General features: G+C 47.0%; 2 protein-coding genes across 4 annotated transcripts; one reads left to right on the forward strand and one right to left on the reverse strand.

Moving 5' to 3' along the window:
- Window positions 1-1,198: 1,198 nt before the first annotated feature.
- On the reverse strand, window positions 1,199-12,564 carry NDOR1 (NADPH dependent diflavin oxidoreductase 1). Of its 2 annotated transcripts, XM_043980918.1 has the most exons (15): window positions 12,538-12,564; window positions 11,983-12,125; window positions 10,467-10,544; window positions 8,949-9,046; window positions 8,099-8,197; window positions 7,292-7,393; window positions 6,569-6,778; window positions 5,181-5,302; window positions 4,554-4,774; window positions 4,282-4,389; window positions 3,565-3,679; window positions 3,055-3,201; window positions 2,232-2,350; window positions 1,966-2,060; window positions 1,199-1,774 (listed from the first exon to the last, which is right to left on the reverse strand). In XM_043980918.1, exons 2-15 carry the CDS (start codon window positions 12,115-12,117, stop codon window positions 1,630-1,632), a joined length of 1,794 nt encoding a protein of 597 aa, XP_043836853.1. In that variant the 5' UTR covers window positions 12,118-12,125; window positions 12,538-12,564; the 3' UTR covers window positions 1,199-1,629. The 2 variants fall into 2 exon arrangements, with proteins under 2 accessions (XP_043836853.1, XP_043836854.1); XM_043980919.1 differs by lacking the exon at window positions 12,538-12,564 and having other exon boundaries at window positions 10,467-10,495; window positions 11,983-12,121.
- A 21-nt stretch (window positions 12,565-12,585) lies between these two features.
- Window positions 12,586-13,605, forward strand: TMEM203 (transmembrane protein 203). Of its 2 annotated transcripts, none has more exons than XM_043980927.1 (2): window positions 12,586-12,671; window positions 12,847-13,605. In XM_043980927.1, the coding sequence occupies exon 2, from the start codon at window positions 12,978-12,980 to the stop codon at window positions 13,386-13,388; it is 411 nt and encodes a 136-aa protein (XP_043836862.1). In that variant the 5' UTR covers window positions 12,586-12,671; window positions 12,847-12,977; the 3' UTR covers window positions 13,389-13,605. The 2 variants fall into 2 exon arrangements, with proteins under 2 accessions (XP_043836862.1, XP_043836863.1); XM_043980928.1 differs by having other exon boundaries at window positions 12,638-12,753.
- The last annotated feature ends 1,838 nt before the right edge of the window (window positions 13,606-15,443 follow it).

Here is a 15,443-nt window from a genome sequence, read left to right on the forward strand (position 1 = left end):
CCTCTAAACGTAAGGACTCCTTTCTAGCCTGGGGAGAAGGTAGTGACTCCAGGAAATGAGTGACAAGAGGGCAGATGCCAATGAACTCTGTCAGTATCTTTTGGAAGACTGGGGGGATGTTGGTAGTAAAAAGCAGGGATTCATCTGGGGGTACAGTTAATTTGGGAATACCTCCTACAAGTGGCAAGACATGGCTTCACTATGGCTTGATGGAGAGAGTAGGTTTCCTGGGCCCCTGGAATGTCCCAAATCATGTCCCAGAAGGAATACAGGTGGCAAGCAGGCCGGCCTCCTGGAGTTACCCCTCCCTGTTGAGTCAGGGCAAGGAATCCCTACTTGCTGGTCAGACCAGAATGCGGGTAAGGTCCTGCCCAGGTCAGAGGACCATGCTCTTTCCTGAGGGCAGAGGTGCCCTCTCCCTACTCCAGATGACTGGACTTCATCAGTGTACACCTGTACAGGGGTTAAGGCATTTGGGATCAGGTGAGAATGAGCTGACTCCCTGTCCAAAGCCTATGTTCCCTCAGGGTGAGCCTTGGGGGACTAGGAGTCCTGCAGACACCAGTGATTGTTCTAAGAGTTCTGGTTCTTCTGGTTCCTTCACCCACACTCTCCCTCCACTCTCCTTCCCCACATTAAAACTGGTCTTTCCATCAATTTGTGATCATTAAGAACTTCCTCCAGGAAGAGTTCCTTAATTTTCCCATTGAAGCCCTTCTTTTATTCTATATCCCCCCAAGGCCATTTCCCCAGGTTCCTCTCCTTTTTGCAGTAGTAGGTGAGAGAGGGGAACTCTGTCCCACTGGCCAGCTGCTCTTAGATCTGGAACTTCAGAGGAAGCCTGAAGGAAAATAGTTTTCTTTTCTAGCTAAAGTTGGATCTCCATGGCTTGAGACCCTTATCTGGCTGACTTCTGGGGCCAAAGCCAACACTCATAATCATTAATTCCCTGAGTTCTAGATCAATCTCTAGCCTTTTCTTTCACCAGGCCCTCACGTTGACTTCTTTTTTTGTTTTTTGTTTTGTTTTGTTTTGCGGGGCAATGAGGGTTAAGTCACTTGCCCAGGGTCACAGAGCTAGTAAGTGTCAAGTGTCTGAGGCCAGATTTGAACTCAGGTCCTCCTGAATCCAGGGCTGGTGCTTTATCCACTGCGCCACCTAGCTGCCCCTCCTCATGTTGACTTCTAATGGCAGAGAGAGAGAGAGGGGGAGAGAGTGTGTGTGTGTGTGTGTGTGTGTGAATACACATCCTCTCCCACTATTCCCAGTCCCAGTCCCTGGTCCCTTTTAAGGACCCTGCAGGTGATCAGTTTGCCATGTTATTGTTGCTTTGTCTATCACATCTCAATCCCATTTCCCCAGCTAATCACAAAATCAAATACCCTGACCCTGTTCCACCCCCTCAGTCATTCTCTTCTCATAGCAACTGAAGATCATCAGCTTCCCCAGCTGCAAAGGAGAACATCCAGCTCTTAGGACAGGGTAAAGGTGGTAGGATCTAGTCACAGAATGGGGAAGAGAAGGGTAGGTAGAGAGGGACTGGAGAATGTGTTCAAGACCAAGGAGTGAAGGGTACATGGTCAGTCTCAGGCCTGAGCCCTTGTAGGGGAAGCGGGGTTGTGAAGTCTGTCAGGCCCAGGTCTCAGCCTGGAAGCGCATGGCCCGCTCCAGCATGGTGAGGTAGGCAGCAGCATCAGGGCTGGAGAGTCCACCCTCTGATTGGAATAACGAGGTCAATGCCTCTGAGACAGAGGCTGGCATGGACTTGGCATTGCTGATGGAAAGAAAAGCGAAAGAAGAGGGAGGGAGTTACTCCAGGATCCCTGTGGATCTCCCAGGCCCACTTTGGGCCCCCATCTGCCCAGTTACTCCAAAGTATGAATCTGGCTTATCAACCCACAGGAATAAGAAACATAGGATGGACCTGTTGGAGAAGACAGGCAAAGAGGGGGAGGGGTGGCTCACCCAGCTAGGTAAAAGTAGGCTCCGTGCTGGTTCAGCAGCTCCCACACCAGTGCCCCATGCTCCTGGAGACGGTGCTGTACATAAATCTTTTCCTCCTGCAGAGATGCTGCATTGTTATCTCAACCATCTGGGGCCATGGCAGTCACCTTCCCTTTGCTGGGTTCAGCCCCCACTTCTTGATCTCCTGTACCCCACCCCAACTCCTATGATTTCCATCATCTTTCATGCCCTTATTCCCATGACTCCCCCTCCCAACTCCCACTCACTTGGTCCCTGGAGAAAGCAGTAATGAGGGTCAAGAAGCCTCTCTGAATGAGTTCTTGCCACTCAGCTTCACAGTAAAAGTCTTTGTCCTTCTGGCGACAACCAAAGAATAGATAGTTTCCTGTTGGCAAATGGGGTCAGAGTGGGATAAAGAAGATAATGACAGAGGGACAGCTAGGTGGCTCAGTGGATAGAACACTGGCCCTGGATTCAGGAGGACCTGAGTTCAAATCTGGCCTCAAAGACTTTGTAGGTGTGAAACCCTGGGCAAGTCATTTAACCCCAAATGCCTCCAAAATAAAAAGAAAAGAAAAAGGGAAGACAACAATAGTACACTGGACTTGCCAACTGGAAGGATCTTGGTGCCTGGGCAAAGCCCCTAGCTAGGGCCTTTGGGAAATTTGGAAAAGCCACTTCAATTCCCCTTCCCAATCTTTCTAGCCTTGCATCTCTATGGTTTGGGATTCAGAAGGGGTGAGGACGGAGGTCATCTTTTGGGAGATCACTTTAAGGCTGACCTTCATCCACTGACCCTTTCCTCCCTGCTGGCCAAGGAGATCATTCTGGATCCCTCTCCATTAGGCCAGTCAGGGAGATTTGTTTGTTTTGGTTTGGGATTTTGACTTGTTCGATCTGACTTACTAGGTACCTGGGGGTACAAGGATGAAAATTACCTGATCTGGCCCTCAAAGGCCTGACAACATTCTGGTGGGGACAGTAACCACAGTAAGGCAGGGAGACACAAAAATATCATATTCCATGGAGATTTTCTATATGCAGTTGTTGTCCAGTGCCCTCCCAATCCATGCTGCCCCTCCTGCTCACCTGTCTGGCCCTGTGCCACACGCTCCTGGATGGCTGCACGGAAGGGGGCCACTCCAGTGCCAGGACCCACCATGATCACAGGGGTGTTAGGTTCTGAAGGGAAGGTCAGCCCACTGTTTCGAACCCAAAGAGGAACTCTTACTGGTCCTGGATAGGGAAGAAGAAGCTGAGGTGACATCCAAAACAGGACAGTCCCTCAGAGTTTCTAAGTTTTTAATCTTGTCTGAGGGGGCTGGGAAGGGAAAAGTCACCAGAACAGGGTGGCCCCAGGCTAAGGCAAGTCTAGGATATACTCTTAGCATTGGGAGGAACAGAGGGGACAAAGTGTTTTGCCTGCGTGTGGTATGTTTAACACCTGTGTTAAATTTCTCCTGCCTTCCTTGGAGTCCCTCAATACTTCCCATACCTTGTGATATACTAGCTCAGCTGAGTGGGGAGAGTAGGATTAGGGTGGCAAGGAAGGGAGAGTCCCTGAGACTATGCCTGAGCATGGTGTGCTGCTGGCCTTACCTCTCCTTGGATCTAGGGAGGCCAGCCAGGAGGTACAGAGGCCCTGACGGGGCTTACGGAGACGAGTCTGGTACCGTACCACAGCCACGAGGATCTGCACCCGCAGAGGATGAGCCTTGGGGAGGGAACAAGCTGGATCACATCATGCTCTGAGGAGTAACAGGGAAGGGCTAAGGGGTAGGAAGCCGATCAATCTGCTTCACAGAATTTACAAAGCTGCTCCCTTCCTGCCTCACCTTTATTGGTCAAATTGGAAAGGTCACATATGCCTCTAAAACCAGGGAGGAAGCAAGGGGCAAGAGGCAGGGAAAGAGACTGAGGGGTAGGGAGGGATTTGTTTTTTCATCTCCTTCAGGGCTCCTACTGTGTTCATACCTCTGTTCAGACCTCTCTGGTTGGGGAGTGTGTAGACTATGGCTAGACTGACCTTTCTAGAGAACAGCTGTGTTCCTGAAAAGGGATGGATGAATGACTTAAAATAGTAAATTCTTTTTTTCTTATTTATGCTACTATGTTTGTTTTAAAACTGTAAATAGGCACTTAAAGCTTCAAGAAAGGAATTAAGGATTAAAGATGCTTCTAACTGATGTTAATGAGCGGTCTGTGGATTTTCTCAAAGTGGAGACATGCCTTCTACTCCCCGCCCTCCCTCCCCAAAAGTCGCTACCACTGACCTTCCTCTTTTTCAGACCCCTTGGGGTGGAACCTATCTCTCACCAGCAATGAAGACGCAATGGAGTAGGCCCTGGGCCGGATTTGGGGGATGAGGTCCAGCAGGTAGTCTGGTGGGATGGAAGCTGCTGAGTGAGGGAAGTCCCCCAGGACCTAGAAATGGAAGCAGAGCAGCCTGACTTTTGTCAGCTTCTCTCAGATGCTGAAGGTTGGGGGCATGAGAACATGGCAGTACCTTGGGGCCAAATCCCTTGTTGTCTATGGGGCCTCCCTTACCCTGGGGAGTCTAGAACCAGGTCCTCATCCTGATCCCTCACCTCCAAGATGGTCCTTCGAGGTCTATTGCAGTAATTGTATAACTCTTCCTGGCCTTGTGCAGAACTGAACTCAAGAAGCTTCTCACGTTCCATCTGGTGTTGAGATAGACAAGCCAGGATCTCAAAAAAGGAGCGATGGGGAACACGGTTGATGTCCAGGTAGTGGGACACAAGGTGATGGATGGTACAGGGCTGAGGCAGCTGAACTGGACAGGTGTGATCTGAAACAAAAAGCAGGGAATCCAATTTGGGTTATGGTGAGTAAAGGGGGTGGTGGTGGTGGCAGAGTCCCACCATCCTTAGGTGCTTGACCCTTGCTTTGAGGGTAATCATACTCACAGCCAAATCTTGGAGCATCTGGTGAGGGCAGGCTGGCTCTCTCTAGAAACTAAGTTGAGGCTCTGTAGAAACTGAGCTGAGGCTCTGAAGCCCAACTATATCTCAAAGCCCCTGAGAGGATACTTAAATGTCTCTGGTTTTTGGAGGGAGAAAAGAGAGAAGATAGAAGAAAAGAGAGCCAGGTGTAGAGAGGGGAAAGAGAGAGATGGATAGAGGAGAGAGGCAGTGAAAGATAGGGAAAAAAGAAAAGCCAAACGAAGAAATGGCCAGAGAAACAGAGGCACACACCTGGTTCCCGAGGCTGCAGCACAAAACGTCGGTTTGGGTCGAGACTGAGCAGGTGACAGAACTGCTGGGTGTCACTGCTTGAGTTCTGAGGCTGAATCATCACAATGTCACCGGCGGTAAAGCTGCAGGGAAAGGACCCTACTCCAGTTACCCTATGGCACCTGCCTATGGAAGCTTCAGAGAAGCTTCCCTTTGGCCTGGCTATGAGGACATCTGGGTATGGTAGTAGAGAGGCAGAAGCAGTGAGACTAGGGGAACTGGGAGCAGGAGGTGGAAACTTTATGGAGAGATAACTAGGAAAGGCAAGAAAGTCCTAAGTTGAGGGGACAAGGGTTGAAGTAGCTCTTTGGGGGGGCAGCTAGGTAGCACAGTGGATAAAGCACCAGCCCTTGATTCAGGAGGACCTGAGTTCAAATCTAGCCTCAGACACTTGACACTTACTAGCTGTGAGACCCTGGGCTAGTCACTTAGCCCCCATTGCCCCACCAAAAAAAAAAAAAAGAAGTAGCTCTTTGGGATTCTGGGTCTCAGAATTAACAGCCCTAAAATGAGTTGCTAAAAACAAGGGGCTAAAGTCAAGGTGAAAGTCACCTTTGCCTCCTTTTCCCTTGTCCTCCACATCTAACTAGAAACTAAGTCTGTTGATTCTACATCCCCAAAACACTTGCATTCCCATCTTCTTCCTCTCTTTCTAGCTCTAACCACCTTACCACAGGCTACTATTCCTCTCACCTGGGGCACTGCATAAAAGTCCTAAAGGCTCTCCTGGCTTCTCCATTCTATATAACACTGCCGGAATATTCTTCCTAAAACAGAGCTCTAACCTGCTTAGTAGCTCCAAACTATGAAATAGAAGTTCAAATTCCTCAGCTTGGTAGGCCCCTGCATACTTTTCTAGCCTTATTCCCCATTCCTTTCCCTACCTGAACCTTGTACTCTTGCCAAACCGGTCTTCTCATTGTCTCCCAAACGTACCCCATATATTCCTGACTTTGTGATTTTGTTTGTCATTCCTCCTCTTGGAACACCCTCCTCACCCAAATTTGCCTTTGCAAACCTCACCTTCAAGGTACAGGCTCAAATCCCTCCCACAAAATCTTCTGCCAGCATTGAATTCCTTTAGCATTTATTATCTGCACTACTCACACATTGCTTGTTCTCTGTGATGTACTGCAGTTGTTTGTTTATGTATCTCACCTATTAGGGTAGAAGGGATATCTCTTTCCATCTTTAACATATTTCATACTTAATAAGTGCTTATTGAATGAATGTCCAACTTGGCAAGATCTCCTCTGGGCGACAAAGGGAGAATCCCAATGAAAGTCTGGGGTGTGCAAAAAAAGAAATTGGGAAGCCTCTGTTGGATCTGTGGGACAGATGCATCTCACCTTATTCCAGAGCCTGTGATATCAAATTCAATTAGCCGAACATCCTGGAAGTGTGACTCAGCAGTCACTCTTTGATTGGAGACCATGGGAGCCAGGAAGGGCTTGTGGTCAGAAGGGAGCTGATCAGGCCTTTGGTTCTCTGAATGTTGTTCCTCATAAGAAATCCCTGGAGCTTCATCACAAAAGTTCAGAATGAACCTTGAAGGTAAACTAGAAAAGGGAATGAGAAGGTGGCAAAGGAAGCCAGTGTATTAGGAGACTGGTAGCAGCAGAGGGGGAAGGAGGGAAAGAACTTCATTTTAATGAAGTAAGCCGCTAAAGGACCCTCTTTCCCCCCAAGAATCTTTAAGGGTATGCCACGCTTTCTCTCCCTACTGCCTAAGCTAGGGAGCAAAGAGAGCACACAAAAGGCAGTGGGGTAGTTTTCATGATGAATTTTTCCCTAATGACCAGCAGAGGGAGTACCTACATTGATCCAGAGGGGAAATGTGTTTGGATCTGTCTCAGTTACAGATTTATTCCTGACCAGAGTTCATCCCAAGAAAAGCCTTGAAGCTACCTAGATCAGTGATGTCAAATGCAGGGAGATACTAGACTCAGCCACTGAAATGGAGGAGATCTAGAAATGCTAACTTCCTGCAGGAGGGATTGAAGAGGGGGTGGGAGTCACATAGAAACCTTCTAGAAAAGAGCTGGCAGCTCTCCCCAACATTTGATCCTTACGGTGTGTCAGCAGGTATCACACTAAGGTCAGAAGGCACAGGATATAGCCCCAGAACCTTTTCCCACAGGTCCAGAAGCCAGGGATCAATAACTGCATCAGGCCTGTCAGAGAACCAAGAAAATCCAGGGTAAGCAAGCATGCTCCCTTCTAACAACTCCATATTAACTCCATCTATGTTCCCTTCCTTCCCCCTGAAGCTAGTCTGGTTCTGGGCCAGGCCTACCTAGAATACCCAATGTCAGAAGGAAAGACTGTCTTAGTTCATTTTTATATCAGAGGGCAGCTGAACTAAGGATAGCCTTATAACTATCACCATTTCCTAAGGGTCATTCAAACCAGGACTCTAGGGAGCAGGGAGGTGTAATTGACATATGCTAGAAGCTTGGTTCAATATCATTCTTCCTTGCCCCTTGATCCTAGTCCCAAACCAAGACTCACTCATCGACACACTATGTACTCCACAGGACCAAGAGAGAAGTTGTAGGCAAGGAAGAGGCCCAAGTAGGCATGTCTTGGGGTCTAAGTTGAACTTTGGCTCAGACACCTTTCACTAGAGCACAGTAGTCTGTGGGCAGACAACCCACTACTTGCCCTATCTAAAGCTCCTTGAAGATTTCTACTTTTTGCATATACTTATATTGTCTCCCCCAATAGAATGTAAACTCCATGAAAACTGGGACTGTTTTGTGTTTGTCTGTATTCACAATGACTGGCACATAATAGGTACTTAATAAATACCTGTTGACTGACCATTGTATGATTGGAATATCATCCCCAGTCTGTGAAGCACTGGGGTTCCCACTCACCCCAGGTCATGCTGGTCATCACCCAGGCCAATGGGCAAGAGCACATTACCCCCAAGTTGTAGCAGGCGCCGGTGGAGTTTCTTGGCAACAAAATTAAACCTATTGAGAGATAATCTATACTAAGAAACCCATATGTAAACAAATGTAAAACTCCCTACTCCCAGTCCATCCCCCCTACAAGGTAACCCTATCATTATTCAGAAAAAGCCTTTTCCTTCAGCAGGGTCTCAGTCTGGGTGTGTGTGGGGGGTTATTATTCCCATCTTTACAGAACTGGTTCAAAGAGGGTCAGGGCAAGAACAGGACTAGAGTCCAGGACCTATGAGTCCCAGCCCAGTGTTTCTTCTTATTACCATGCTCTGGGCACTCTCTGCTGGGGTATGATCAGGGAATCCCTACGACAGGGGTTTTAATGAAGTTTGATTTCAATGGAGTCATCTTAGAGCCAGGTCACCAAACCTGTTCTAGGTAATAGTGTTAATAACAGGCAAACTTAAACAAAAAACAAAACAAAAGAAATGGGCAAACTCTCAGGCTAAGACAACCCGGAGACTAGGAGTCAGAAGACTAGAGAAAGAAGGGGTCTGGATCCCAGATGGTAAGGTGCCACTGGTTTTCAGTGTATGGAGAAGCCTGATTTCTTGGTCAGTTTCTAGGCCTTCAGAAGGCTAGAAAACCTCAAAGAATTAGCAGGGGTGGGGGTAAGAGGAGGGTGCTTGGTCATCTTGCCAAAGATATCTAGCACAGAGTCCATCTTTCTCTGAGGAGCACAAGTAGGTCACAGGGTGGGGTCAACCTCAGAAGATAGACTGCCTTCTATCTTTTCCCACTTCCAAACCACTCTACTCACTTGGCATAGGAGGAATCACCGAGACCCAGAACAGCATAATCCATCTGACAGAGTGAGGTAGGAGGCAGGTTTTTTCGGAATATAAACTTCCAGAAGTTCTAAAATTAGAATCACTCATTAGATACCACAGGTCCAGATAACTGAGGAGCTCATAACATAGCATATCCCTCAGGGCAAGCAGATCTTCCTGATCTGGGCTCCAGGTACATGGATTCAGGTGGTCTAAGTCAATAGTGTAGTCTGTTAGGGCAGTCTGGGTGAACACTCCAACTTTAGGAAGTGTCACCCAAGTAACAGACTGCTACACTCATCTAGGGGAATTCTAGGTTAATTTGCTTTTCCTGAGAAAAACTTCATGTCAGGGTCTGATAAATATGGCACAACTCATGTAGTTCAGCTCTTGGGTGGGGTAAGCATTTCCAATAAAAGTGTGTCTGGATCTAGAATTCTGGGTCCAGCTTTGGATGCTGGATCTCAGGACTGGCATAACACAGCAGGCAAAGTCCAGAGAAGGGTGGCTCATGTGACAAATCATTGGCGATAAGGTCTCTTTAGTCTTCATAGATGGAGAATGAAAAGAGATGGAAGTAGTCTAGAATCACAGAATCACAGAATTTGAGAGTTGGAAGGAACCTAGTCCAACCCACACCTGGAAGAACTCCACCTTTAACATGCCTGATAAGTGGTCCTCTAAGCTCTGCTAGAAGACCTCTGAGGAAGGGAGAACACCCCACCTCTTAAGGTAGGCCATTCTACTTTGGGACAGCTCTAATTGTTAAGAAGTTTTAATGACATCTAACCTATGTTTGCCTTTTTGTCACTTCTACTCACCAGTTCTACCCTCTGAAAAACAATGAGAAAAAGTTTACAAAATCATGGAGGAATTGGAGAGGAAGAACAGACTTGATCAAAATCAGTCTGTTACGATAACATAAGGCTGGAAAGAGGTAAATATAAGCCAAACCAAAGTTGTCTTGATTTAAATAGCTTGGAATTTGTTACCTTAGAGATGATATGGGATAAAAATACAATTCAGACCTTGACTTTGGATGAACCCTGAGATGACAGACTTATAGCAGGTCAGTAAGAGAAGCTGCAGATGTCCCTAATCTGTGCAGTGATGTCAGGAAGAATGACCTATGACCCTCCCAAACCCATCATTGTATTGACCCAAGTAGAGACATAGACCTGGGCTGGATGGATCTAGATCGATCAGGGCTTCTTAACTTTCTCCACTTGAAATCCTTTTTTGCCCAAGAAATTTTTATGTGACCCTGGGTATCTAGATATATAAAATAGGTATACATAACCTTTTACTGTTGTCAGATGTTTTGTGACCCCATATGGGGTTGCGACCTACAATTTAAGAAGCTTTGACCTAGAACGGTAATTCTTATGTCTTTAAGTCTTATGGACCCAGTAACCTGACTAGTTTTAACAATATGTTTGTTGAATTTAACTGACCAGGACAAATTCTTAAGGCCCCAGGTACATTTACAAGTATTCAGGAAACCTTACCTTCATGTTGTCAGGGGGGTCTCCTTGGCCTGTAGTTGCACAAACAAATATCACCAGTGGTTCATTAATCAGATTCACCTCAATATAAAAGATAGAAGTATAAGAATCTCTCATAGTGTCAGCATGAGAAATCTTCCCTTCCTTTCCTTTCTGGTAGATACATGGGAAAGAAAGTTGGCTTTGTGACATGGCTTGTGGCATCTTATAAGGCCTATTCTATTCAACAAGCAAGACTCACAGAATCAGGCCTGGTTGCCCAGGTAGATGAAGAATAAGAATTGATAAGAGTCCCTAAATGTTACTCTTTAATCTGTCCTCACTGGTCAAATTCACTCTGGTTATTGTGGAGAAAAGAGGATTAATGTGAGCAGATGGTGTGAACACAAATGAGTTTGTGTTTGACATTCTCTTACTTCTCATTTTTAATCTCTTTTCCCATAGCATATCTCCCATGTTCTAGCTCTATTTTCTTACTGCTAAAACACTTCCAACCCTGAGCTCTCAAGACAGTACCCTACATTCCCAAATGTTTTCTCTTTCCCACTCCCTGCCATTATTCAAAGGCCTCCACAATCGAGTGCCACTCTATCTTTCCAACATTATCAAGTATTACTCTCTTTAACACATGGTATGTTGCTGTCAGTGAGTAACCTGCCTGGTACTTTCACTCCTCTGTAACTTTTCTTATATTGTTTTCTATGACAAGAATGCATTCCTTCCCCATTCTTCACCTGATGAACTCCTACCCATCCTTCAAGACTAAATCAAATGCCACTTCTTCCACAAAACCTTTCTCCTCAGACATCACATAACACTTTGTTTTGCAGTTTTCAAATGTTTGTTTAATGTAATATCGTGTATTATTATTATACTTGTGTTGTATCCTGCCATGATTTAAGCTTTACATCTTATTGATTCGTAAGATTTGTTGCATCTTATGTCCTCCAGTACCTAGTATAGTCCTCTGAACATAGAAAACCCTTATTAAAGGTTTACTTAATTGTACTGTATTGTTTAACTAACTGGCTTGTTTTCAGATACTCATCACAGAGGAAAAGTCTGACAACCTACTTTTACGATATAGGATTGGTAACTAATGGCTTAATGTTTTACTTCTTCCAGGAGCAGAGGATATGAAGTTCTAATGGTGTCATTTGAAGCCCCATGACAGCTAAGAGGGAGTAAGATTTTTGGTTAAGGTGCTCTTCCCGAAGTTCTTTAAATCATCCCACAGGGGCAGCTAGGTGGCGCAGTGGATAGAGCACCAGCCCTGGATTCTGGAGGACCTGAGTTCAAGTCCGACCTCAGACACTTAACACAAACTGTGTGACCCTGGGCAAGTCACTTAACCCCAACTGCCTCACACACACACAAAAATCATCCCACATAGGAAACCCAGGTACAGGACTGTGCCCATTTCTGCCAAGCAGGGGCACAAATTGTTTTCAGCAATGCGGCACAGCTCAATAGAAAGCTGGGGAGTCTGGGCGCACGCGGCATTCCCAACATTACTCACCACATCATAGGAATCCAGCGCCTGAACCCTGCATTGGAGCCGCCTCCGCCGGGCCTCCCTACTGATCCTCTCTGCCACATCCTGGGCAGTCCCCGTCTGGCTCCCAAACAGGATGAGGAGGCTTGGGGTCAACATTTGGAGAACTGGGGGAAATGGGAGGGTGTCAGAGATGTGAAGAAGATCAGAATTGAGGGAGGGGGTGTTCTATGGGGAGTCAGTATAATTGGAAGGGGTTAAAACTGAAGCTAGGGTCAGAGTTGAGAAGGAAGGCAGGATACGAAGAAGGGTTAGAGCTGTGGAGTCAGAGTCGGGGTAAGTCAAAGTTAACTGGATCAGAGTAGACGGGATGACAGCAGAGGCAGGCGCTTGAGGGGCTGCGGGGTAGAGGGGTGGGATTCTGGGCTAGGGGAGGACACGAGTGTGGGACCTCAGGTGTTTGGGCGAGGCGGAGGCCGGGATAAAGCAAGGACGAGTTGGGGTGAGGAGGGGGGTAGGGGTGGGAGGAGAGTGAGCGCAGGCCAAGGAAGGAAAGGGAGATAGAGAAAGGACCATCACCTCTATCAGCAACTTCCAGGGGCTGACTTCCGGTGCCGGTGGAAGTGACGCCATCGGTGAGCGACTGGCACACCATGGCGGCGGCGGCGGCGGCAGCGGCGGCTGCAGCGGGCGGAGCCGCTGGGACCACTGAAGTGAGTGCAGGGGTCTGGGTTCGACTGGGAGGTCTGACACCGGATGTGGAGGTTCGGTTGTCAGCGGGCGGACTGGGACCAGGTGCGACTGTGAGGTTTGGGACGGCGTGAGTGAGGGGGAAGGCGGCCGGACTGGCCCCCTTCCCCCTCACCACTGACCCTACTGTCTTCGCAGCTGCAGCCGCCGCCGCCGGGTCCCCGCTGAGGAGCGGCCCCGCCGGGTTGCGCAGTGTCGGGTAGGCGGGACAAGGCCCTTCCAGAAGTGGGGCCTTGGATCCCGCTGGCCCCCGAGCCGGCGCCGGCGCGATGTTGTTCTCGCTGCGGGAGCTGGTGCAGTGGCTGGGCTTCGCCACTTTCGAGATCTTTGTGCATGTGCTGGCGCTGCTCGTGTTCTCTGTGCTCCTGGCCCTGCGTGTGGATGAGCTGGCCCCGGGCCTGTCGTGGTGGAATGTATTCGTGCCCTTCTTCGCCGCAGATGGGCTCAGCACCTACTTCACCACCATCGTGTCCGTTCGCCTCTTCCAAGACGGGGAGAAGCGACTGGCTGTGCTCCGCCTCTTCTGGATCCTCACCATTCTCAGTCTCAAGTTTGTTTTTGAGATGCTGCTTTGCCAGAAGCTGGTGGAGCAGACGAGAGAGCTCTGGTTTGGCCTGATCATGTCCCCAGTCTTTATTCTTCTGCAGCTGCTCATGATCCGGGCCTGTCGTGTCAATTAGCCCTGCTCGAAGGGGAGGGAGAAAGAAAGGACGCTATCTCTAGCTAGCGTTGTACTTAAAGAAAGGAACTCCGACAAAGAGGAGTCAGACCCATTTGCTTATGACGTCCTAAGCTTTTCTTCATGCTTTCTCAACCTAACTCCAGGCGGGTGGGCAGATGTGTGGGAAAAAAATACTGAGCCCTAAATAAAGGTATTTTGTTGTTTGTTTGCTTTGAGTTCTTTTGTTTGTTTCCATTCTCCTTGATTTAAGATGGGTTCTGGTTTGGACAGTGTTTAATCACCAGAACTGTAAAGGAGTTTGCTGTTAGAAATTGCTTTTTTAATAAAATGTACTGTTGGAATGAGTATTTCTTTGGACTTGGCGAGAATATGTAGTTCGGCTATATTGCTAAATGCAGGAATTTAATTGTGGTTAGTGGTGTTTTATCAGGGATAGCTGTATTAGGGAAGCTGCCCTGATTGCAGGCCATGTGTTGACAGCAAAGCTCATTTCTCAAATTGACTTGGTCAAAGATTGGATGGTTGTAGCTTACTAAGCATAATATTTTTTGTTTCTCCCTTCCTAAAGAGAAAATGGAGAAACCTAATTCCTGAGGTTAGAGCAAAGATTGGGACCTAGAACTCCAGTTGCTAGATATCCTTCTGATTAGTTTGCCCCATGATTAGTGAGACATAGTTTTTATTTTAGTTGGTTGTTAATCTAGAATTAGAATTGTATTTTCCTGCCAGCTCCCATAATTTCTGCATTCCCATTTTCATTCTTCACCCCTTACTGTTGCCCCACTTAACCTTTCTGGGAATTGTAGTGTGATTTGGGAGTGATCCACCTTCAGTAATCCTAGATGAAGGTAACAGCTGAGTCCTTGCTCCCCTTTATTTTAAAGGTTGGTAACATCAACAGGACAGCAGCCTTGTTACTAAAAGTACTGATGACTTCGATTACATAATGTGCATTTCTATATATTTGTACATTTGCATATTTCTGAATGGCTCTTTACAGGGTTGTTGTGAGGTTCAAATGAGATAATGTATACAAAGTACTTTGCACATCTTAAAAACTTTATATAAATCCCATGTCGGTCCACCAAAATTTTCACAATCCCTCTTTCTTTTACTCAAATATTTCCATGTCTCATTACTTTTCTCAACTAGGCCACTTTAATCAGGTAAACGTACTACTGCAACCTCGAAAAAAAATTGGTGAGGTCCAGGGCATCCAGGCTACTGCAACCCTCCCTGGGTGTGGATGTTTTCCTGGTCAACCAGTGATCCTGGCAGGAGACAGATACTTAGGAAGTCACTATGTGGCCATTTCATTTTACTACTAGGACTTTGGAATGGGAGATAAGTAATTCCTCTTGACTGTAATGTAAGGGTAAGACTTCCAAGAAAATGAGATGAAAAGTTAGCCATTGTAGCATAGCTGGCATTAGTTATTTTGGCTTCTTTTGGCTTAGGTTCCCCTCACATCAGTCCCATAGTTGACAATCCCGGGCTTTTTCCCCAGCTGGATTTCACTTGGGGTAACTGAAGGAAATAAACCTAATTTCTGGTCAAGTTATTCTTTCTCTGGATTAAAGGGGACCCCAGAGGGCATCGTGAACTGCTCAAATATTAGGATCTTGGAAGCTCCCCATATCTGTAAAATGAGGGGGTTGGATGACCACCCAATGTCTGTTCCAGCTCTAAGTCTATGATTTTATGACCTGTGCAAAAAGTCATCGCGTATATTTCATTATGAAAGTAAAAAAGAGGTAAGTTTGTCGAGAAAGTGAAAGATCCACTCTTCTTAAACTGGTTTAATAATTTGGCCTAACCTTAGAGCACCGAGCCCGCAGTCAGGAAGACCTGAGTTCTAATTCGGTCTCAGACACTTGCTGTGTCATCCTGCCTGGGCAAGACACTTAACCCCTATTTGCCTCATTTCCTCATCTGTAAAATGACAAACTGAAGAAGGAAATGGCAAACCACTCCAGTATCTTTGCCAAGAAAATCCTATGGACAAAGTCCATGGGCCACGAGAGTAGGATACGACTGAACAGCAAAAACCTTT

Source organism: Dromiciops gliroides, chromosome 2, assembly GCF_019393635.1.
Source record: "Dromiciops gliroides isolate mDroGli1 chromosome 2, mDroGli1.pri, whole genome shotgun sequence".
NCBI lineage: Eukaryota > Metazoa > Chordata > Mammalia > Microbiotheria > Microbiotheriidae > Dromiciops > Dromiciops gliroides.